General features: G+C 40.4%; 1 protein-coding gene across 11 annotated transcripts in view; it reads left to right on the top strand.

Annotated features, from left to right (window-relative positions):
* Positions 1-25,604, top strand: part of ESR1 (estrogen receptor 1) — a 346,504-nt gene that overhangs the window by 108,286 nt on the left and 212,614 nt on the right. For 6 of the 11 annotated variants that reach the window (XM_070489139.1, XM_070489511.1, XM_070489019.1 and 3 more), the window contains one exon: positions 21,189-21,385. In XM_070489139.1, the coding sequence (XP_070345240.1) occupies positions 21,189-21,385 (197 nt within the window). The remainder of the gene's footprint in view (positions 1-21,188; positions 21,386-25,604) is intronic. The other 5 variants (XM_070489581.1, XM_070489347.1, XM_014827964.3 and 2 more) reach the window with 1 other exon arrangement.

Here is a 25,604-nt window from a genome sequence, read left to right as displayed (position 1 = left end):
TGGCAGAATAACTGCCTATAATTTATAGAGCCAAATTGTCAACAAAAGGAGGGTAAGTTTTTAAAAGTCAGAGAAATAATTTTAATAATACCAATAGCTAGTACTTTTTGAGCACAGTGCACCAGGCACCTGACTGAAAGCCTTAAATGGATGATCTTGTTAAATCTTTACACCAACCATAAGAGGATAGTTCTCTTATTATCCTCATCTTATGGATGAAGAAATTAAGACTTAGAGAGGGGAAGTGACTTGCCCAAGGTCACACAGCCAGTACTGGAGGATTAGGGGTTCTAAATCTAGAAAGTGGACTTTGGAGCTCAAGTTTTAACCCACTACATTGTGCAGAAAAATTGACAGGGTGTCTTCTGTCACTGATCCATTCACTTGGGAGTTGGTTCGCTCATTCCTTGTAATATCTTTATATTTAGTTGTGACAATGCTTTAATCTTAGACCACATCCCAAGGCTGCTTCTTTTAGTTTCATGGGAAATGGCAGTTTTTATGGTGCTTGCTAAAAGCATGTTTAAACAAATTTTCCATTAAACAGAGGGATATTTTCCCTTCCAGTATCAGAAGGAAAAATTAAATAAAATCCTACTAAAGACTTCCTGATAGCAACCTTATGCATTTCTCTGCATGTGAAACCCACGCATGAATTTTGAATCTGGACGGCATTATCATGTTCCTTTGGTCCAATCCTCTCTTTATACAGATAAAATCATAAAATGACAGTATTTTAAATCTTGGAGGGACCTTAGGCGCGATGTATTCCTATCTCTTTATTTTCCAAGTGAAAGAGTTGAAGTCTGGAGGGGTGAAATGACTTCCCCACGGTTCCCACTGGTGCAGGAAAGCTAGGACTAGAAGCTATGTCTGCCTCCAGCCCACCACTTCACACCTAACAGATAGAGGCATGAGCAGCCTCTGTTCACTGAGGATGTAGAGGCCATGCTGTGCTCATTGCTGTAGTCTAGCAGGTAGAATGGAAGCTCAAGCAAAGTGGAATGGGGGAATGCCGGACACTGACGGCTGCAAAACCATAATGATGGCTAAAGGGAGTACCCTCTTCATGCCTGTCTAGACAGACCATCAGTTTACTTGGTGTATGGTCCACGTGAGAAATTTTTTTTTTTTAAAGGTTACAAGTAGTTAGGTTCTGGATTTATTTTTTTTAAACATTTTAATTTTTTTCCTTTTTTCTCCCCAAAGCCCCCAGTAAGTGGTTGTATATTCTTTGTTGTGGGTCCTTCTAGTTGTGGCATGTGGGACGCTGCCTCAGCGTGGTTTGATGAGCAGTGCCATGTCCGCGCCCAGGATTCGAACCAATGAAACTCTGGGCCACCTACAGCGGAGTGTGCAAACTTAACCACTTTTTAACCTCAGTTTGCCACTTTAGTTTTAAGGATCTCCTGGAGACTTATTTCCTATGCTTAACATTTAGATGATTTCCTCTCAGTTCTAAGAAATATATCCTGTTTACTTTGTGATCGAAGATTTCCTTTCTTGTTTTTGTTTTTCCATTCCCAGGGCTCCAAGGTTAAGAATGACCTTACCAGGTTTCTCTAGAGACTTCTACGGACTCCTTTCAAATTTCTAAAGTAGTTGGGTGCTATTTTTATTCCACAATTACCAATGTGAAATGGAACTTGCATTATTTCACAATGGATATTTCATCTTAGTATTGACAAAATTAAAAGATAATTCAAACTATGCTTGATCCAGCAGCCAGGTTACAATAGAAATTTTTTGTAACATGGTTCCTGTGTTGAAAAATGTGTCTTCTTTGAGGACACTAAACCCAATGCTGGTTATATACTTTTTATTATTAAATTTTTCCCTTTTTAGTTTAATATCGCTTCAGGAAATGAAATGCAAGTTTAATGAGAATCTCAATTGATGGAACCGTATGTCCTAAGTATAATTAATGCTCCTGATAAATGTGTTAAAGAAGGGCATGGTTGATGAGTTATATCTATGCTAAACCAGGATGATTTGACACCATTTATTCTGTAAAAATTTATACTTATCAGGATGGGGTTTATAAGTAAACAAACTATAATATTTTTTCACTTTCAATTTTTTAATGAGTTAAAGAACTGTTAGAATTGTCAATTAAAATATATGAAAAGGAGATATTAATAATCTTACAGCTTGCAACACTGTAAAGAGAGCATGCAGGAATTAAATGTGCCTTTGTTAACATTCTATGACTGTTATATGTGTGAAAGAAAAGCAATTTGAGGTGTTAGAAGTTAGTCTAGACTTCTTGAGGCTGCCCGTCCCATTTCTTTTGTGAAAAATTGTAGACTGAAATGTATTTTCTTCTGGCTGTGAAAGTGCTGTGAGTATCATCTCAGCAAAATGGCTTCCACTAAGAAGTGGAAAACAAAACTATCATTGCGGTATTTTTTTTTTTTTTTGAGGAAGATTAGCCCTGAGCTAACATCTGCCACCAGTCCTCCTATTTTGCTGAGGAAGATTGGTCCTTAGTTAACATCTGTGGCTATCTTCCTCTCTTTAATATGTGGGACGCCGCCACAGCATGGTTTGATGAGCAGCGCATATGTCCACGCCTGGGATCCAGGCCGGCGAACCCCTGGCCACCAAAGTGGAAGATGTGAACTTAACCCCTGCGCCACCAGGCAGGTCTCCCAGTGTGGTATTTTGAGAAGCTTTTGCGCTGCATTTGGCATTCTGGTAGCTTCTTGCAGACAGGTGATGCTATACACAGAGAGGATGATTAGGTCAATAGTAACTTTTTCGAAGTCAATATTTCTCCTTGGAAGATGGTCACTTTAATCTTCTCAAAGTCTGGGCTAAAACTTTCTAATTGGATGCACAGGAAGGAGAGCAGCAGCAGGTGGACAAAAAGTGAGAAAGATCAATTAATATGAAGCCTCGTGCCTCAGGGTACTGTGCTGGATAGCACTTAACCAGGAGTGAGCTGCTCTTTGCTGACCAATGCAATGTGAATCAGAAGCCACATCAGTCCTTTAAACTCCTAGGTAATTTTAGTAAATGGGTGAACATTAATTTACTGTGCTAACCCATCAGCCCAAGAGTTAATGCACCTTCAAAATTGCCTAATTTTGTCCAAAACAGACTTTTGTCTCTTGACGAGAAAAGCACAGTTAAGCCTGTGATAATTAGCCTTTCCCACTGTCCTGAACTCAGCTCTGTAATTTCTGCCAGACTCATGTATCTCTGTTGCCTTCTCTTAAAAGCATCATTTTAGGATTGCCAAATAAAATTTAGGATGCCCAGGTGAATTTGAATGTCAGATAAATAACAAAAATTTTTTAGTATAACTGTGCCCTATGTGATATTCTACTAAAAAATTCTTTGTTGTCTATATGAAATTCAATCTAACTGGGCATCTTGCATTTTTATTGGTTAAATCTGGCAGCCTTGGAAATGCTGCCTCACCATTTCCTGTGTTTTGGTTTTGAAGCCTGAAGGTTATCTTTTAGGGTTCCCCTTTCTAGCTAGGACACAGATGTCCCCCTATCTTTTTCTACTAGGAAAGGAGGTACATCGATGTAGAATTTGCACACTTATTTTTATTATCAGTATTAATTCTAATTAAGGATGTAGGTTTAGAGTAAACGCAGAATGACATAGCTATTCATTTATTACCTGAACAGATAAACAATTAAAGTACAAGAGAAAGTATTACAGTGTAATATTACAATATTATAATTCTGCATGAGGAGAAAATCAACCAGTAGGATCTAGTAAAAAGAGACCTTGCCATGAGAACTACTAATTAGGTAACTTTTGTGAGTGAGTAATATAGTGAGTGCTATAGAAATAACACTGTTCTCTGTTTTGGGGGGAATTCTCTGACTTTTGCAGCATTATTGGATTTCAGAGAATAGTAGTTAGAAGAATAATTCTTTGAAGTGCTTTCTAGAGCGTGAAAGATTTAGAAGAAAAAACACAACTCCTATCTAGATAAAACTTTAAACAAATCTGCTTTCCCCCCTCCTCTGCCTCTTCTGTTTGTGGTACGATGGGGTGGCTGACTTCATAGCAGGAGAAGTTGAGCTTGGCGGGAGTAGGATGGGAGATTGGCATGCTGCATGACAGACCTAGGTGGTACAAATTAGCTGGAGGGATGACATGCGGCATGGGGGATCCCAAGTGCATGGATCCAATGGGGTTTGTGGAGAATCAAGGCTATAGGGTAAAAAAGAAGATGCACATGAGTCAGAGAGATAAGGAAATGCTCCAATAATCTTCCGGGTTTAGGTCAGATAACTGTACGTGTGTATTTTGCTGCGGAGAAATTTGCTGAAGTCTTTCGTGTCACCATGGGGAACGGAGTGTGAATGAGAATTCCCAAGTCCTGGGATATATTGCCTTTACTCAATCCTAACCCAGGGACATCGAAGAACTCCCAGAGTCACCCTCCAAGGCATAGCGCTCCCAATAAGAATGGGAGCAAGGCTAGAAGTGTGTTCTCCAGAGTTCTCAGCTGCTTAGGAACTTGTTGCTTTAGCTGGTGGCAGCTGAGGCCACTGGCTAACAGCTGAGTGATTTTGCCCCAATGGGCTGTGTGCCAAGTTTGAATGGAGCCCTGGTGATGGGAAGGCAGTGAATCAAAGGTTCATTTGTTTGATTGTCTGTTCCTGGCATCATAGCACGCTTATGGCTTGCAGAACTATGGCAGAAGAATCAAGAAGAGTATTTCAGAGCTAATTATAAAGTTTGAAATACCACTTATAAGGGTAATAAAGATATATAATGTTGATTTCCCTCTGACCAGAGCCAAGTCTTGTAAGAAGATCGAGTAAATGGGGTAGAGACTGGGAATCGGAGTCCTTATCCCCAGAGATTTCAGGTTGCTTCTGACTCCACTGTCTAGACTAAACCATCAGAGGATACTGTCCAGAAACTGGAGAAAACTCTAGAGGCTGCTGTCCAGAAATGAGAGGAAACTCTTCAAAGGCAGAAGCAAGAACGTGCCAGCCTGTGCTGGGAGGCCTGAGACGCGGATGTTTCCAAAGCCTAGCAGAGCAGCTGGGTTTTTTGTTTTATTTCACAGTATTTATTAATTCCATTTTCAAGATCAGATCATTGAAAAAATAATCTGAAAATTCCTAATAAATTATATACCTCTAGTTTACAATCCTTTTTTGATTATGCAAAGGCACCAAGTCTTTTAAAAACAAATTCTGCCCAATCCTGGGCAGATTTTGAGAGCAAATCCATTCTGGAGGGTTGCTGTGATCCCTGACCTTCTCAGCTGGCTGTGTCGGGGGTCAGCAGTCTAAACTCTGGATGGCGGCCACCATGGTGACGAGGTGGTGGGGCAGGCCTTTGCTGATTTATCTATAATCCTTGGGTTTGGTCCTTAAGAGTGTCACGATGTTCTGGAGGGTGGAGGATGGCTGCAGGCCCAGGCTGTCCATCACATTGATCGGGTAGTCAATGTCAGTGGCCAGCTGCCTGGTGGAGCCTGGGGTCAGCTCAGGGATCTTGTGGGTGTCCTGGCTACCCAGGACTCAGGCTCTAAAAAACTTGCTGTATTAACTTCTCTGACTTCCTAGGCACTGCATTGGACCATTGGTCTAAGGGGTCATTGAAATCACTTTTGGCAGTCTGGTTTAGAGTGACTATTGCAGTCTGCTGACATGCTCTTACCTCACTCTGTTAATGTTGTAAGACCTCCACCCAGGTTCACTGGATGGCTGACACAGTTTTCCCATTCATTCATTGATTCGTTTGTTCATTCAGCAAATATTTATTGACCATCTACTCTACGTCAGGCAGTGTTCTAGGCACTGAGAATAGACCAGTGAGCAAATCAGACTAATCACTGAAGGTTCCCTTGTGAGTGACATTTAAGCAAAAATGTGAAATAGGGAAGGGAATGGTACCATGAGGATATCCCAGTGAAAAGTATTTCAGGCTGAGGTCGCAGCAGTGAAAAGGCCCTGAGGCAGGAGCATGCCTGGTGTGTATGAGACAGGGACGCCACAAGGACTGGCGTGGAGTGAGAAGTTGGAGGTGAGTAAGGAGAGCCATAGAAGCATCAGAGGAGGGCCTTTGTGGGTCATTGTGAGGACTGTGGCCTTTACTCTGCATGAGCTGGAGATCCAATGGAGGATCTTGAAGAGAGGAATGACCTGATCTGACATTTTGTTGGGAAAGTTTTCTGACCGTTCCCGAAATGGAAGAGTAGAACAAGCCTTCATGTACTCATCATCCAGCTTCAACAATTGTATTTTATTTGTAAATATTTTTGTATGCATTTCTAAAGGATGAGGACTATTTTTTTTAAAGCACAACTATACTATTGTTATCATATATATATATATATTTTTTTTTTTGGTGAGGAAGATTTGCCCTGAGCTAACATTCATTGCCAATCTTCCTCATTTTTTTTGGTGAGGAAGATTAGCCCTGAGCTAACATCTGTGCCAATCCTCCTCCACTTTTTTGTGTGAGTCACTGCCACAGCGTGGCTGACGAGTGGTGTAGGTCCATGCTGGGGATCTGAACCTGTGAACTTGGGTGGCCAAAGTGGAGAGCACTGAACTTTAACCACTACGCCATGGGGCCAGCCCCATCATTATTGTATTTTTAAAGTTAACCTTATTTCTTTAAATATCAAGAATTTGAACTGATTCCTACTTTGAAGGTGGAGCTGGTGGGATTTCCTGACAGCTTGGATGTTGCACGTGAGAGAGGAGTCAAGGATTGGGCAGTAATGAAAATCATTTTCAGTATCATACATTTATTGGAAGACTACTGCATACATACTTCAAAATAGGTTTTAAAGATTAACATCGGCATCTGGCTTCAGGATTTTTAGTTTCTTTTCATAAATGTTTCCAGTGCCATCAATTCTCCAGCTAAAGAAAATACTGTTTTTCCTATTTTCAAATGAAGAAAAGTGGCACAGAATTACTTACGTGTTAAGTAACTTATTCTAAAGTCCCTTAGATAGTGGTTTAGAAAATTCTGGCAAACTGAGCGTGATTTATCCAAACTTGAGATTTCTTTGGCTCTATGATCTATTCTTGTCTATGGGAAATTCAGGCAGGCAATTGGGCACACATCAGGACTAATTTACTAACCTTTCAAAGTATTTTAAATTATTTTAAGGGTTATCATGAAATTAGTTTCATATATTTCGATTGAATTGTTAAATTGAATTCAATTTAAATAAATTCAAAAGATTTATTGGCTACCACCTATACATTAGATGTTGCTCATAAGGATTCCACAGTCTAACAGGCATGAAACCCGTATAACCACTAATTGCAATGTGGTGTGAACGGGAGCCAGCAAGATGTGGGTATGAGATACAGAGGTAGCAGAGTGGAGAAGTTGGGTCTGAATGTGATTAGGATCTCTCCAGACTAAGAGGGGCTGGGCGGTGATATTGCTGGCAGCCGGCAACACAAGCAGAGGCACGAGGAGGGCAAAGACGTGGCAGGTTGGAAGTGCCCATAACTGGTTGCTGGATACAAAGAACAGAGAAAATGGGTGAAGGGGCAGCAGGAGATGAGTCTGGAGAAAAAGACTGAGGTGTTCCAGAGAGCACTTTGCGTATGTTACCCTAGGTCAAAGAGATATTCATAGCATTCCAAACTCCAAAACTCCCCATGAGTTACAGAATTGCTGGCCCTGGTAGGGTGTATCACATCCACCAACCCAATCTTCTCTCCATGAGATCCATGTAGTGTGTGGCTCTCTATGTATCCTGCATGTTCCTCATTTCTCTGGATAACAAGCTCTGCCAACATAGATATTGCTATACTACAGAGCGATCTATCGTGTCTTCTTAGAAGTATGCAAGACTTTTATTTGTTTCTTGCATCAGTAGCAGAAGGATAGGTTGCTCTTTGAGCCTGCTTCCTGTAGGCTGGATAGCAAAATCAAAGAAGAATAACCCTGAATATTTAGTTTTCACTTTCACATCTAAGAGAGCCTTTAGTACTGACTTAGAGCTGTTAATATTTCTGGTCACTGATGGTGTTTAAATTTGTGTTGGAATTGTGATTTGTGTTAAATTTGGCCTTGGTAATGATGAAATTATTCTGTGCAAAAGAACCTCTGTTCATTTTAAACCGTATCCACATTATCTCCTATTTAGAATCGCTCATTTGCTTTGGAACCCTCTGCAGCCATGCGTGCTAACCTGGGCAATGCCGCAGCAAATGAATTATGTCTACTTTGTCTTTGAGATCTCTGCTGCATTTTCTTCTATTCAAGTTCCCACCTCAGTCATTGTTGATAGAGCTCAGTGAACTGAGAATATGTCAAATTTACAGAAGGACTTTCCCCCTTTTATTTGTCTCTCCATGTCTTGTCTCCCTTCCCTCTAGTTGTTTTTTTCTTCCTGTCTTCTCATGCCTCATATTAAAGAAGTGACATTTTTGTGTGAAAGGCCTTTTAGAGTTGGAAACACAATGGCCACCACTGACAGCTCCCCCGACGGAATGGGTATTTGTCATCTTTACTGGGTCATGGGAGGGAAGGCTGGGTAGACTTACATGCAGTGTTACCACCTCGTTCCAACTCATCTTTTATGCATTTTATTACTCTTGGGAAGAAGTTCTGAAAAATGGGCTGTGGCAGTCGTTAGAAGAAATTCTAGCTGGCTCCAGATGTTATTATTGGTCACAAACATGGGGCAGAATCATGGTCACACAATCCCAGAGCTGGAAAGGAATTCAGAAAACGTAGTTGAGACTTCTCATTTTACAGAGACGAAGCGGAGACCCAGAGAGGTTTGGTGACTTGCTTAAGCCGTGCAGCTGCTGTTGGCAAGCTTTTTGTCTAGAACCCAGGAGTTCTGTCTCAGTCTAGAACTTTTCCACCACCATAACCTGCCTCCCTTATTTTATCCTCAAGTTTATTACATTTGCAGTGATGTGATCCCTAATGACGTACAGATTCCCAAACAATTTTTGTAAGTAAAAATTTCTGTTTGCCATTTTGGACATGCTTGTGTGGACTTTTTATGTGATGACATATTGTCCCTATCTCTCGGATAGGATAATGAATTGAATGATTTATGGATCACGCTCAACAGCAGTCCGGAGGCCAGTGTGGGAGCAGGATTGATTTTTGGTATTTGGAGTTCGGCACTTGTAGTGCCTTTTCCAAAGGCTCCAGTCTTCTTCCTTGAGTTGTCTCCTGTCCTAGAGCAGAGGCTATCCTTTGTCTCTTCCTTCTGTTCCCCCTGTTTCTCCTCTTTTTGTATCTGTCCTTTGTCCTGGTACATTCCCTGGCTGGTAGTAAGTAGATGCTGATGCAATGCTGTTGAGTGAATGAATGAATGAATGAATGAATGCATTTCTTACTATTTCTGCATGTGAACAGACTCTAACTCTCCTAATTTGGCGTCATATTTTGTGGGGAAATCAGACTTGTTTTAAGAAAGTGTGATGTCAAACCCATCTCTCTCTCCACTTACTCCTTTTGTGTCAGCCGTATGCCTTGTTTCCCATCTCGCTTTGGGCTTCTTGTCCTCACCATTCATTAGCGCTCGCGACAGGTTGGTGTGAGTAGAGAAAGGTGAGGTGATGAAGCTCAGATCAGGTCATTTGGTTCTGCATTAGTAACTGATAAAAGATATTGAGTAAATGTGGTTTTTAGGGAATTTTGCACCAGGTTGCTCTTGTTTCCCATTAGTGGGGAAAATCAACACTTGCTTGTATTTTGGGGTGAAGATATTTTTCTTAAGTGAGTGGTAAAAACCTCTTGACATTTTACAGACAGCCTTAAGTTTTGAGCGGCGAATGCTCATGTTCTTTCTGCTTAAAGAATTTCAGAACTCTTATATCTGAACATTAATGACACATCCTTTTCTATTTGTTTATGAGTTAAAGTAGGCATTTTCCGTAATCCTGTTTTTGGGAGGTAGTCTAACTTTCCTTGAGCCATTGTCCTGTGCAACTGTCAGCTCCATTCACTCCGTTTTCATGGAACTCAACAGAGTTTTCAACCTTTGCACTAGAAATTGAATTAACGCTTTTCCTTAAAAAAGTATTATTGGATTTGTAATAAATAATTGTGGAAAGTTCTAATGGGATTACTGTTTATGAGTTTGGGGATGAGATCTGACGTAATGACTTTGTTCCCAGATGTGATGCACTCTGCTTCGTTTGGGATGCATCTGGGTGGAGTTCCCAAGGATTCCATTCTCTGTTGGGAGCTGGGCTCTGAGATCAGGCTGCCTGAGTCCTTGACTCCACCATTTCCTGATTGCATGGCTTTGCTGAGTTACCTGATCTCTCTCTGCCTGGGTTACCTCATTTTAAAGCACTCCAGTTATAATAATACTGCTTGGGGTAGGTCTTATTTGTGTGTTTGTGAGGGAGATTGTCCCTGAGCTAACATCTGTGCCAATCTTCCTCTATTTTATGTGGCATGCTGCCACAGCATGGCTTGACAAGCAGTGCCAGATCTGTGCCTGGGATTTGAACCTGTGAACCCTCAGCCGCCGAAGTCGAGCAGTGGACGTAACCACTATGCCACCAGGCCGGCCCCCCGCTTGGGGGTAGTTTTAAGGTTAAATGATTTAATTACATGCAAAGCACTTACAATAGTGCTGCCGCAACCATAAATTTAGTGTGAAAATTTCCTTACCTGCTTCCCCAGATCCTTTTATCTTGTCAGACTAAAGGTCGTGGTGGGTTTTCCAGAAGTCCAGGTTGTTGTCTGAACTTTGAGCAGAAGCTGAAATAGCAGCCAGAAGTCTCTCCCTACATGATTTCATGGAGCTACCTTGAAGTACGTATATCACCAGTCGTTTTTTGGAAGAAGTTTTCTCTTTTTTTGCTGAGGAAGACTCTCCCTGAGCTAACATCTATTGCCAATCTTCCTCTTTTTGTATGAGTTGCCGTGACAGCATAGCCACTGACAGACAAGTGAACCAAACCCAGTGTGCAGAAGTGGAGTGTGCCAAACTTAACCACTAGGCCATGGGGGCTGGCTTGGAAGAGGTTTTCTTTTGCACCTTTCAGGAAAGAACATTATCTGCCTCTTTTTTTTTTTCTGTGAAGAAGATTGGCCCTGAGCTAACATCTGTTACCAGTCTTCCTCTTTTTGCTTGAAGGAGATTGTTGCTGAGCTAACGTCTGTGCCAGTCTTCCTCTATGTTGTATGTGGGATACCGCCACAGTGTGGCTTGATGAGTGGTGTATAGGTTCACACCTGGGATGCGAACCTGCGAATCCCATGCCATTGAAGTGGAGCGTGCAAAATTAACCGCTATGCCACCAGCCTCTGTTTATTACCAGAAGGCACAATAAATACAAATACAATTATACTCATCAAATGGATAGTATGAGGCAAGAGATAAGTTTTCAGATAAGCAGTGTAAAGGAGCTGGAGTCTTTAATTTCCAAAAGAGTTGCAAGGACCTATTTTCGTCATCCAGAAAATAATTTTTAATTTTCCTAGCCCGGAACATAACTATCATATGGTTTAGGGGGTTGCCCAGATCTGGCCCAGGACTCATTTAACTTGAGATTTTCTGAAAATGAGATTAGGATTTTTTTCTCTCTCTCTCTACCATTTTAAAACAACTTGTCCATTGTTTTTAAGAACATCTATTTACTGCCATGGAAAATAGAGATTATATTAAAATCCAAATACAAAATTGTATGGAGAGGCAAAATACCCGGGTAAGTTCTGGTCATAGACGGGAGCCACCTGTAGCTTATGTCCATGCCCATTGTTATTTAACACAGAGAGAAGTATACAAGAGACCACATTCAGATTGATTTGTACGTTGGTGCACACACAGGCATCAGTAATTGGCTTCTCATTGTCTTGATACGGCATTCTGTTATTGGAACAGGTTCAGCTGTGCCACTTGCAAAGTTGTTCTTAAGTCTTTATTGATTAATTTATGCAGCAGGTATTTCTTGGATACTTTCTGTGTGCAAAGTACCATACCAGGTGCTTTGGGGGTGATAAAAAAATAGTTAAAGCATAGTTTCTACACTCTTGAAAATCTTGCGGCCCAGTTGGGAAGGCAAGACATACAATATGGAACTTACAGTTTTACTCATCCTGCAATCAGCTATTGAATGCTTACTATTTGTCATTACTGTGCTGGATATTGGGAAGCAAAGGTGACTGTAATAGGATCTCTTTCCTGGAGACTGACAGTGAACACGTGTGATGATACTGAGGATTCCAGAAGATGTGATAGTCTGGGAGCACTTGTTGATTCTATTGAGAAAGTGTCTGTTACCTGAGAAAGGGGCATTGTCATTCAGGAGATATTTGCCATTTGGCCAAGATAGGAAGCATAGGCCCAGAGACGTGCTAGCTTGGTTCAGGCAGGATGACACAAAATTAACCATCATGGGGAGGGATAAGGCTGGAGACTGGACAGTGGCCAAGTCATATTGGCTGATGCTGAGGAGTCTGCATTCCTCCCGCAGATCAGGAGGGGTGGTGGTCTTAGTCTGCAGTCTTTTGGGGAGGCCATTCGTGGACTTCAGTAGGCCTGTGAATACCCTAAGATCATAAGCAAAATCTGCGTATCTGTAAATAAGGGTATTTTCCTAGAGTCCACCATCTAAAGAAGGTTAAGAAGCCTTTCCTCAGATCTTGAGGAGACATGAAGGATTTCACATAGAGGTCCGTTTTGCGCGGTAGAACCATCGCTTCGCTGTGGTGTGGAGGACAGCTTTGTGATGTGGGGTGTGCAGACGTGGAGCTAGAGAGGCTCTCAAGAAGACTCATTATGTCTGTACATGCATTCAGATAGCAGGTATTTATTATCACTGAACTGTGTGTCAGTCTGTGCTGAGCACGACCTGGGAGACTGTGGGAAGTACGGCAACCACAGTCCCTGCCGTGGCGGAGGTTCTGGTGGATGGGGTAAGACACGTAATTAAACAGAGCACAACAAAGTGTTGGTCCATTGCATCAGTTGTTTATTTATGCCCTTGTTTATTGAACAATTGTTTCTATGCTAGGCTCTCTTCAAGGTTTTGAGGGAATGAAGTTTACCTTTGGGGAAGACACACAATAAAATAAACATTAAAATCTGGTTTGCTGTTGGGTGGTGGTAAGTGCTACAAAGAAAAAATCAAACCAGTGTAAAAGGGTGGAAAGTAATAGAGAGGATCCTTGAGAAAGATCAGGAAAGGCTTTCTGAGAAGGTGAGAAACTCCGCATGGAAGGGGGAAGCAAGTCAGAGAGAAGAGCTGGGACAAGGAAGCGCTTGGCTTTGGTGGAACAGCAACGTCAGCACTTGGAACTTGGTGAGAGAGGGAGGGCTGTGTGAGGACTTGAGGTTGGAGTGACAGGCAGGGGACAGACCATGCTGGGCCTTTGAATTTTATTCTTGGTGTGGTGGGAAGCAGAGAGGGTTTTGAATAGGGGAGTGTGGCTCTGACTCCAATGTGTGTCTATGTGTTTTGACACACCACCAATCAATAAACTCCATTTCGACACCATCTACCTGGAAATAGCATCAGATGCCATAGGTCAAGGGCTCAGTTCCACAAGACCGCCCTCCACTGCAGATGCCAATTGCAAGCCCAGGTTGTCACCTATGCTTCTGACGAACTGGCTGTAAATCAGAGGTTCCCACGAGCCCCTCCCTGGGTTTGATTAATTTGTAGAGTGACTCACAAAACTCAGAGAAACATTTTACTTACTCAGTTATTGGTTTATTATAAAAGGGTATAACTGAGGAACAGCCAGAAGGAAGAGATGCAAGTTATGGGGAAGGGCTGTAGGGCTTCCATTACTCCGTCCAGGTGTGCTACTCTCCCTGAGTCTCCATGTGTTCACCAAGGCAGAAGCTCTCTGAACCCTGTCCTTTTGGATTTTTGTGGAGGCTTCATTCATATGGAGGCACAGTTGGTTAAATCATTGGCCATAGGTGATTGATTCGACCTCCAGCCCTTCTCTCTTCCTCAGAAATCAGAGGGTGGGACTGAAATTTCCAACCCTCTGGTCATGCTTGGTTCTCCCGGAAACCAGCCCTCATCATTTGGTGGAGTCCACAGGTCACCTGATTAACATAACGAGACAACTTGGTCTCTTCCATCACTTAGGAATCCCAAGGATTCTAGGTGCTCTGTCCCAGGAATGGGGACAAAGACCAAATATATATGTCTTATTATAAATCACAATATCACAGGGAGTGGAAAGACTTCTATGACAATAGGGAGAGCTCAAGATGCATCTAACCTAGTTCATGGAGGTCAGCAAAGCTCTCTAGAGTAAGTTTAAGCTGCAAACTGTAGAGTAAATAGGAGCTATTCAGGGGCAAGGTAGGGTGTTCTGGGCAGAGGGAACAGTATGCGTGAATGCCTTGGGTGGATCATGGGGCCATAGAACCAAAATGGGAATGCAGGAGTAGGAGCAGCCTTTTTGGGAAAGATACTTTAGTTTTGTGCACATTAAGTTTGAGGTCACATTCTTTGGGTCATTCAAGGGGAGCTGCAGAGTGGGTAATTAGCATCTAGGTCTGAAGTCTAGGAGAGGGTTATGGGATGGCAGTTGGGTGTGGCCACACACATGACAGATTCCCACAAAGAGAAGATGTCAACCGAGGATGGCAGAGGGTGAAAGGCAGAAGCCTGAGGGACACTGACATTGAGCTGGTGGGAAAAGAAAACACCGCACAGGAAATAGAGGTGGAGTAGTTGCCAGAGATAGAAGCCAGTGTCTAACTAGGTGTCAAGAGAAGTGGTGAAGACTTTAAGTGCTGTGAGAATTCAAAGGTGAAGCAGTGTGATTTGGAACACTTAGGATAAGCCTCATGGAAGATGGGGAACTACAGCTTGGTTTTATCTGATAGATGAGATGTGTATAGACGATGAGAGGCAGTGCTATGTGGGGAGATTAGTGTGAGCAATTTCTCAGAGATGGGTTTGATAAAATTTTGCTCAGGAGCTGCAAAGAGACTAATACTGCTTGGAGCAGGGAATTCAAAATTTGGGTGTAATTGTATGTGTTTTTTTTTTTTCCTAAGGAAGACTTTCCCTGAGCTAACATTTGCTGCCAATCCTCCTCTTTTTATGTTTTGCTTGAGGAAGATCAGCCCTGAGCTGACATCTGTGCCAATCCTCCTCCATTTTTTTTGTATGTGGGACACCTCCACAGCATGGCTGGTGAGCAGAGTAGGTCTGTGCCTGGGATCTGAAGCTGTGAACCCAGGCTTCTGAAGCAGAGCGCATGGAACTTTAACCCCTCAGCCATGGGGCTGGGTCCGTGTATGTTGATGACTTTTTTAACTTGAGTTTTCCTGGTTTATAACTCCCCTAGAATTAGAGACGGAAGTTTGAGAGTTTGTTTATGTGTGTTTTCTACCAAACATAGTTTCAGAGTTTTCATTATATTGTTCAACAGGTCCATAGCCCCCGAAAAAGGTCATGGTCCACAGATATAGGCAATGAGAAGTTATTGAAAGATGAGTGATGTATCTTATGACAATTCTTTTTTTAAAAATTATTATTAATTGCAGTAACATTGGACTATAACATTATATAGCTTTCAGATGTACATTGTAATGTATTTTGAATTCTATGTAGATTACATCATATTCCCCACCCAAAAACTAATTATAATCCATCACCTCACATGTGAACCTAATCACCCCTTTTGCCCTCCCATCATATGATGGTTCTTTTGGCAGTGGCTGGCAGGATGAGTTTGAGGAATATGGGAGGCAGACTAATTCTAGTAATTCAGACGTGAATTGTGCTATTAGTATTGATGTCTCAGGCAAGAATGATGAAAACAAGAAATGCAAAGAAGGATAGGCATAGTGCTTTGAAGAAATAGTTGACTAGATTCGATGATGGATTAGATGCAGGAGGTACGTTTAGCAAAAGTTTATTAAGGACCTACTGTGGGTCAGTTAAAATTGAGAGCAAATGAGACACGGTCCCTGCTGTCATCGAATTTACTGTTTACTAAGAAACATATATTTGTCAATAATCACTCAGATATGAGACTGGAGATTGTGGTAATGTGAAAATGTATTCCATTTTCATTGCATCAATTGACTACTAAATATTTCTATATGGATACCCCATTGATATTGCATATGCAATATGATTAAGAGAAATCTTAACTGTAGGGAACTTTGAATGTATGTAACTTGGGGGGCTTAATTTGATGAGGGGGCCTCACGAAGTTATCCCGCTGGTTCTTAATTACCCCACATTTCTAGGGAGTGGACATCTCTTGGTTCTTTTAATTTAGCTTTGCAAAAATATTTCCTCCAGAAACCAAGGCTTAAAAAATTTCTTTTAAATGCTTAGCTAATCAGGGGAATAATGCTTTTTGGATGGCTGATACCATGATTTACGGTTAGAAAAACAACAGTATTTGATTACTTTGAGCTTCAAACTTTTCTTTTGATTAATGAAAATCTTCCTGGCAAATACTTTTTATTATGCTGTACTTTTACTGCGTCCAAGAGAGTCTGGACCCAATAGGAATGCCTTCAGACATCTCTCTTAATCTTATTGAATATGTAAAATCAGTCAGGTATCCATTTGGAAATATGCAGTAGTCAACTGATGTAATGAAAGTGGAACTAAGACTGGTCAGTTGAGTTTCCAATTTCCACAGGTGCACAGGGGTCATCTTTTGATGTCTGATCTGTCATGGTCCTGCCATCATTTTCCCTTCCATTATTTTGTTCCTTAGCCACTTGTTTGCCTTAGACTTGCAATGTATTGTCACTGATGCAAAACATTCCTCTATTTCTCACTTGAGCTTCAGCCTTACTTCTTTTCAGAGACTCTTTAAAGGTATCTGTATGGCTGAAGAACGTCTAATCTTTTAATATGTAGCTTGACAAACTAGTCAACTTCTTATCTTCCGAGTATTATGAGAAAGAGCCCAAGATGAGAAACTAGAGAGGTTTGGTGACAATTCAGTGAGAAAGAGGTAGGAATTTTACAGAGAAGGAGATGTTTTAGCTATTTGTCTAAAGAATTATTTAAATCTTCACTTAGAATAAAGGGATAAGGACTTTCTGAAGTCTCTTATTAGGGAGGTGGAACCTGCAGACATTTAGAACATGAAATGAGAGTAGTGAATTTTGGTCCTATGAAAATAAAGAGAAGCCAAAGGGCCTCAGAGGCTGAGAGAGAAGAAGAAAGACTGCCCTAAATGTGGTATAAACATTTCCTACTAAAGAGAGGGGAATCTAAAGGTGCCAGGTGGATGACAGGTGCAGATGGGCAGGGCCAGAAGAGAGCAAGCAGGAAGAGATGAGTCCAGGATCTCTAACTGGGCTCATCCTTGGGGACTGATCTAACCACAGGTTGGTGGCCGGCCCACCCCTGTGGCTTGGTCTGAGTCCAGACATGGACACCTCCCACTCTGTTCCTTTCCACTGCAGATGATTAGGCCAAGTTACTCTGCGTTCTAGGGACACAGATCTCTGCCTGGAGGCAGTTGTACAAATTAGCTTGGTCTAATGGATGCTCAAGACAACTTGAATATGTTTCAAGGTGCCACAAGGCTTTGCCGCCCATGAGAAGATCTCACTTGCCTTTTAGCTTGATCTGGATTTTATTCTTTATCATGACATCTCGGTTTGAGAGTCTCCTTAGAGCAGGGCTGGGCCAAAATGATAAATGACAATGTTACATACATGAATTTCCAAGCTGGATAAAAATGTTGCTTTATGGAGAGGAAATATGGCATGTATAATTTCCCTCTCTTCTTTTTGGATGCATTCTGGTCTTATGCCCTATGTCTGCAGTGGATTTTCAGTATTCCAGGGACATCTCAAAGAAAAAGTATAGATGAAAGACATTTTGCTGACAGCATACATCTCTGCTAGATCTGGGGAAAATGGACTGTTGCTATTACATTTTTACCAGTACTTTAACAAGCAATATTTGAATAGAACATTTATATTATTGTGAGAACTATCACTTTATTGATTTAGTCATTGATTAATTCATTTGGTAACAACACTTTTTGAGTCCCTATTCTGGATGAGGCACTATACTGTAAACACTCAGGGTTTCAAAGATGAATAAGATCCAAGGAACGTAGTAGACAGCAATGGAGATGAGAATGTGCAATTGAAGGAGTAACAATATAGTAAGTGGCAGAGAGAAGGAAAGAAAAACCTGCTATCGAGTTCAGAATAGAGATAAGTTGTTTTGAGTGTGTGGGGATTGAGAGTGGCTGGCAAGGTAGGAATTCATGCAAAAGGTAACCTTAAGAGGCAGTAATCACCTCACATCCAGTAAAATGGCTACTACTAAAAAAACAAAATAATAAGTGTTGGGAAGGTTAGAGAGAAATTGGAACCCTTGTGCACTGTTGGTGGGAATGTAAAATACTGCTGCCGCTATGGGAGACAGTATGGCGATTCCTCAAAAAATTGGAAATTGAATTACCATATAATCCAGCAATCTCACTTCTGGGTATATATCCCAAAGGATTGAAAGCAAGATCTCATAGAAATGTTTGGACATCCATGTTCATAGCAGCATTATTCACAATAGCCAAAGATGGAACCTAGCCCCATGGATGGATGAGTGGATAAAGAAAATGTGGTGTATACACACACACACACACACACACACACACTGGAATATTATTCAGCCTTAAAAAGAAAGGAAATTCTGACACTTACTACAACATGGATGAACCTTGAAGACATATGCTAAGTGAAATAAGGCAGTCACAAAAAGACAATACTATATGATTACACCTAGAGTAGTCAAATGCATAGAGACAGAAAGTAGAATGGTGGTTGCCAGGGGCTAGCGGGAGGAGAAAATGAGTTGCTTAATGGGTTAGAGTTTCAGTTTTATGAGACAGAAAAGTTCTGGAGATGGGTTACATACTAAGGCAAATACATTTAACGTTACTGAATTGTACAGTTAAAAATGGTTAAGATGACAAATTTTATGTTATGTTTCTCTTACTACAATTTTAAAAAATGCAGTGTTTTATTATGCTGGGATGAGTGGAAGACACTTGGAACTTTTGCCCACGTATATACTATTCATTCATTCAACAAACAAGTATTGAATGCCTGCTATGTGCTGGGCACTGAGCTAGGTACTGGGGCTCCAATACTTAATAAGATTCGTCGTCACTGTGAATCTGTCCATGACATACTTACTAACTGCCCCTTCACCAAAGACACTAAGCTTCTCTGGTTAAATATTCACAGCTCTTTCCTACTGACTTGAATCATGCATAAGACATTATTAAGCAACAGTACAAAGATTTGAGGTTGATTGGGGGCAACAATTCGACAGCATGATGATGAAATGGAAAGAGATGGGTAAGACAATATGAATTAGAATTGAAAACTGCAAGCCAGTGCTCTATAAGGATATTAAAAGATAAAGAACCCCTCTTTGAGGCTGCCAACCTAAGACCTAAGTCATTTAGAATGGAAAAAATTGGCAAAGTCAGACATATTCTGCCCAAGGATGGTATTTTGTGACTATCATGGCAAGTGTAATTGGCAAACCACTGCCACAAAATCGTGGACGATATTCATGAGGGAGAAGGGTAGAGAAGGATCGTAAAATTTGAACTAAAAGGAAAGACAGTCCTTGGGAAGGGGAGGACCCGTGAATGTCAATGTGGTTTGGTTATTAGGATGGAGAATGGAAACAAGAAGCATGGTCTTCCTTGTCCAAGAGACCATGGAAGCTCTATCTTCAGTTCACTTTAGCTCATCCTAGGTTTTTTTTTTGAAGTCTCATAGGAACCTTCCCTCCATCTATCCTTCCAATATCTTTCTACTTCTCTTTTTGTTCTATACACCCTAGAACACTCTATTCATTTATTTAAATGTATTCTTGAGTGCCAATTACATACCAGGCACTGTGCTGGGCTCTGGCTGTATACCTCCAATTCTCTTATACCAACTTTATTTAGTTGCACATGCCTAGAAAATCCTGGGTTGACATACTTTCTGCTCCTATACCTGGTTAGATGAGAGATGCAAACTTAGTCTTATCTACTCCTTTTCTTATTTTCTTTCTGTCTTCTTCCAGGTGTCCTCATCGAGGCTGTTCCTTCTACCTGTGTCTTTAATCCCAAATGCTCTACTTTCCGTCTTGGCTTTATTCTGTTTTCCTCTTCATACCTTCAACCATCCCCTCTCCACTGGCCCATTCCCTTCGGTCTCCATGAAGCCTTCTTAGGTCTCTTTGGTTCTAAAAACCTTTTTTTTGTCTTTATATTGTTTAGCAACCACTCTAGCTCATTCTCTTCCTGGTCTCGTCCAAGTTCTCAAAGGAGTGGCCTTGGCTCATTTCGTTTCCCTGTATTCCATCCACTTTTCTGCCCACTGGATTTTGGCTTGTGCCCATATGCTGTACTGAAACTCCTTGCTCAGTGTCCTCTTTGTCCAATCCAACTTCACTTTATCAGTCCTTGTTTTATTGGACTTTTCTGCCTCATTGGGCACTATTGATCTCTCTCACCTTATTAAAGTGTTTTACTTCCTCAAAACTTCTTACTTCCCCATTTCCTTAGTTCTCTGAGAACTTTCTGACTGTTTATTCTGTTCCTTTTCTGGAATATGCTTCCTCCATGAAATTTTTAAAGGTTGGTGTAATCATTTTTGTTCCTCTGTTCTCATCCTGTGTGTTCTTAATGATGAATATTGAATATTGAATAGTATCCTTAAATTATGGTCGAATTATAAAAGCCGATATCCAGGGTTATCTGGAAACGAGGACACAAAAACCAGAATTGTTATCCTTCTACACCTGTTCTACACTGTTGATCAGTTCATCTGAGTTTCAAATGCTCCAGCTGTTTTATGCTTTGTCTCTGTTTCCTAAAGACCCTTAATGTGGTCTAGAATTGGAATGAGCATTGGTCTCTAACAGTTCTGAGTTAATTGCAAATCCCTGAAAAAAACCGAATAAGTCTATTAGAAACCAGCTAATTTCATTTTGTCAGTTTTTGGATAGTATGTTCTGATGTAAGCAGTCCATTTTTAAAGCAAGTTTGCAATAAACAATTTCCCCTCAAGGTTAACATAATAGGCAAACACCTTTTGCTGCAACAGACAGCGAGGTACTGAAAGATTAGCTTACATTATGATTCATTATTTCAAAATGTCAGAATAAAGTGGATCTGCTGCATCTCCCAGCCTCTTATTCTTTAGGGTAGAGTGCATGTTTTACACTTTTCTTGTTAATGGATTCACTGTTTTTTTTTCTCCTATTTTTTTTTTCCAGGCCAAATGCAGATAATCGACGCCAGGGAGGTAGAGAGAGATTGGCCAGCTCCGGTGACAAGGGGAGCATGGCCATGGAATCTGCTAAGGAGACTCGCTACTGTGCAGTGTGCAATGACTATGCCTCAGGGTACCATTATGGAGTCTGGTCCTGTGAGGGCTGTAAGGCTTTCTTCAAGAGAAGTATTCAAGGTAATAGTGTGTTGAAAACAACTTATTCCATTTTTAATCCTAAGAGGGGACACAACTGAGGAAGGCATATGATCAGCCATTTGTACAAAACATTGATATCTAGTAAGCCTGCTAATATCTTTGGTAGAAACATGGAGAAGAGACAGGATCTCAGGAGAAGGAGTTGACAAATGCCAGGGCAGTTGTGGCTGAGTAATTATGCTTCCTCCACTTAGCAAGACCCAAATAGTCTTGAGCAAGTCCACAGGAGGAGGATTTCAATAGCTGGGTCTCTGAGCTGATGTCCATGCCCTGATTAGGGGATGGCAGGTGGATATTTGCGTGTTACAGGCAGCTAGGCTTATGTGATGGAGTGTGATATTAATTGTCCATACATATTCTGTCTCTGCCTTGGCTTTATCCAGATGAGTATTCCATTCTGATCTTTGTTCCAGACCAATTCTAATTTAACTTATTCTTCTCTTGCTCTTCTTCCATCTCTTTGTCATCTCAATGGATGACATGACCTTTTGCTAAAATAAGAAGACCCAATGGCTTGTGACTTGTAACAGGGGGCATATTATTTGTACGAAGCAATTATTACATATCCACCTGTAACATTTCATTTGCTAGTGTGCCATGATCCTTTTCTTGCATATAGTTTACCAAGTGCAGCTTCTCTGATATACTGCCAACTACATTTTATTTCTATTCCAGGAGATTCTATATTGTTGTGTTATAAGGATACTGTGGGGAAACCTCAATTACCTGGCTACCTAAAATATCAATGCTAAGGATTCCCTGTCTGACAGCAACAGAGGTCTGAGGGCAGTTTAGGCTAACTGAATCACTTTTTGTTGTAATGGTGGAGCATTTTTCTCTATTTACCTTTTCAGCTTAAGTAAAGTTTAGTGCATAAATACTAAGAATATTTCTGATGGAGTTTCTGTATGATTCCCTCTGTGGAAATTAAGACTTAAGTAATTTGTTGAAAACCAGACTCTACTAAATTAATAGGTAGTGATTGAAGAAGTAATTCGTATGGACTTTTTGCAGCAGTTCTTCAGTGCCATGGTATGAGATGAAAGCTGGGGGATGATGCCCACTGTTTATTTTTCCTTCCATTGCTAGTAAGATAGGTTTCTCTTTTTAAAAAACGCTGTTCATATCTTTATAGAGTAGCAAGTGAGGTCAACTTGGTTCACTTTAAAAGCACTTTCTTTGACAATTATTGCTTTCACCATCTTTTAGAAATCTCCTGTAAGACTTGGACGTTTTTGTTAGAAATTTTAATAAAATTTATGATATTCTATGAGAGCAAATTTTTGTTTCTGTATATATTAATACACACATATATGTATCTCAACATAAATTATTTAATTTTACTAGCTAATGCTATCTCCATTTAGAAAAATGATATTTATATTTTGGTTTAGGTTAGGATAAGCCCTTAAAGGGTTTTTTGGCAATTATCTTCATTTGTGATTTTATTATTTCTTTGATTTTATATAATCTACAATACCATTATTTTCACCAAACATTTAGTCTGGTATTGAAAAGTCATTTGACAGAGGGAGGTTCAGCGCGTAAGTTCAACTGCAAACTTGGAGGAGTCATTTATGTGAAACTGAGTTCCCTCATCAGTAAACATGATTTAGAGCAGTGGGCAGCAAAGTTTTTCTGTAAAGGACCAGAGAGTGATTTATTTAGGCTTTGCAGGCCATGTAGTGTCTGTTGCAGCTACCCAGCTCTGGCATTGTGGCCTGCGAGGAGCCATAGAGGATATGTAAATAAAGGGTGTGTGCCAATCAAACTTTATACACAAAAACAAGTAACTGACCAGGGCCGGCCTGTGGGCCGTAATTCTCTGACCCTTGATTTAATGTATGGGAAGGTAATAGATGTTTTCTAAATCTAACATTTTTTTATTTTTTGAGTACTTATTCTTACCTGCGCTAGATGTTCTGAGGGAAATAAAAATGCATGTAAGACAATCCATAATCCCACAAAATTTAGAATTTATTTGGGAAGTTTATTTGCAGAGGCAAAGGTACTTGGTCTCATGATAGAATTAGAGGGTAAGTCAGTATAAAGCACTTACTGTATGATAAAGATAAGGAAAACAATAGATGAATAAAATAAAAGAAAATATTGTTAGTTATAAATGTAACATTATTGAGATGAAGACAGAAATGATCTTCCTGCAAGGAGCAATAACAATATTCTTACAAAGTATTTTCATCATATGCAGTTGGCATTTAGGAGTGTACTGTGTACTACATACCTTCACGTCAAACTTAATATATATATATTTTTTATGGATTGGCACCTGAGCTAACAACTGTGGCCAATATTTTTTTTTTTTCTGCATTATCTCCCCAAACCCCCCCTGTACACAGTTGTATATCTTAGTTGCAGGTCCTTCTAGTTGTGAGATGTGGGACGCTGTCTCAACGTGGCCTGACGAGCAGTGCCATGTCCCCGCCCAGGATCCGAACCCTGGGCCGCCGCAGCGGAGTGCGCGAACTTAACCACTCGGCCACGGAGCCGGCCCCCAAACTTAGTATTGTCTCTAGGCATTAAGCTATCAGAACAGAAAACACAGAAAAAAAGAAAAATCAATGAAGAAAATGTGAGCTAACGAAAATAAATATTTTGTTAGTATGGCACTATCTTGAGTTCAAATATTTAAAAATTTTTTTGGCTATTCTTTGATAGTGAAAATGTATATCTGATCTCCATCTTGTGTATACAGACTAAATAGTAGGATTTCATTGTACTATGAAAAATTGTACTATATAAAGGGTGTAAAAGTGAATTTCTACCTGGCTTCAAAAACTTATTCCTTATCATGGGATGAGGTCACTTATATAAGGTTTCTTAAGTGAGATGACTATTGAGTGCAAAGTTCTGGAAGAATCCTAGAAACAAGGCAGAGTTATTAACTTTTAGTGGTAGAGAGGGATGTTAAAAATTATTTAGTTCATTAATTAATTCATTTGTTCATTGATTGCCTCTCCTAGGCAAAGCACTGTGCAAATCCCTGAAGATACAATTATAGGAAAGACAGAGAGTCCTTACCCTCATAGTGCTTATAAGGTAGAGGGAAAGATGGACAAATATACTAGCGTTTAAATTACAGTGTCACAAACGCCAAGATGAGGGTGAGTGCAGGGTCTTACAGAAATCCAAACTTCCCTCAGTCCTGGTGGGGGTTGAGTCAGGCTCTGAGAAGGTTTCCTGATTTAAAATTAATTCTGGAGGATGAGCCAAGTAAGCAAAATGAGGAAGGAAGACATGAGTGTTCAGTCATAGAAATGAACATATGAGCAAAGACCAGGAAGTAAGATAGAGTTTGGGGAGTTCTAGGAATAAAAATTAACAAAATTAATTTACTATAAGATTAAACAAAGACATTCCTGCTCTGTGTATTTATTCATACACCCTGTAAAAGCAAAGTAATTTATTTCCTTTTTACTTTAATAGCATTTCCGTGTATTGATTTGTTTGTGCATATAAAAGGGAAACGCCAGAGCAAGTTTAATGCTTTCTAGTCCCATTTTCTCATCATACTCTTGATAACTTGAAACTAAAAAGTTTTACTGACCTTCTGTGGCTCTTTATAAATCACATTGCCCCTCAAACCTATTTAAGGACGGTGAAGAGTCTGATATGCAGGTAGAAACTTCTGAAGATGCAGTAGCTCTCCCTGTTTTCTTGTTACTTAAGAAGAGAGGTAGAAATGAGTATCCATCAGATTACTCTCGTGCTCTAAGTGTTTTAGTTGAAGAGGTAAAGTGTTTGACTTGAAAGCATACAAATTTTCATCCACTACTGAGTGTACAAACTTGATTGCTCAAGAAATTGAGTAATAGCCTCCAGTGGAACATACTTTTTTTTTTAAAAAGCAAAGTCAAGGACATTATTTAAGGGAGGGAGTGAAATTGGATATTCTATGAATTTATTAATCATTGCAGGTGAAGACGGACTGTTCCTTAAGATGTATTGTGGGCAGAGACTCTTGGACGAGTTATATAAGCAGACTTGGTTATAGGTTCAGCAGCCAGGTACTACCTTTTAGTATTGTTCCCAGGAAAAAGGGCTCCACTGAGCTCACTGCTTCTCTTATATTATTATTTCAAATCATCACAAGGGACAGTGGAGGCTCATGTCTGTCTATACACCTCTGGCTATGCTGCCACTTCATATTCTCTCTCTAAGTCATATTTAGGAGATGCTTAACATT

This window comes from Equus asinus, chromosome 1 (assembly GCF_041296235.1).
Source record: "Equus asinus isolate D_3611 breed Donkey chromosome 1, EquAss-T2T_v2, whole genome shotgun sequence".
NCBI lineage: Eukaryota > Metazoa > Chordata > Mammalia > Perissodactyla > Equidae > Equus > Equus asinus.
This window is presented reverse-complemented; position numbering and strand designations above follow the sequence as displayed.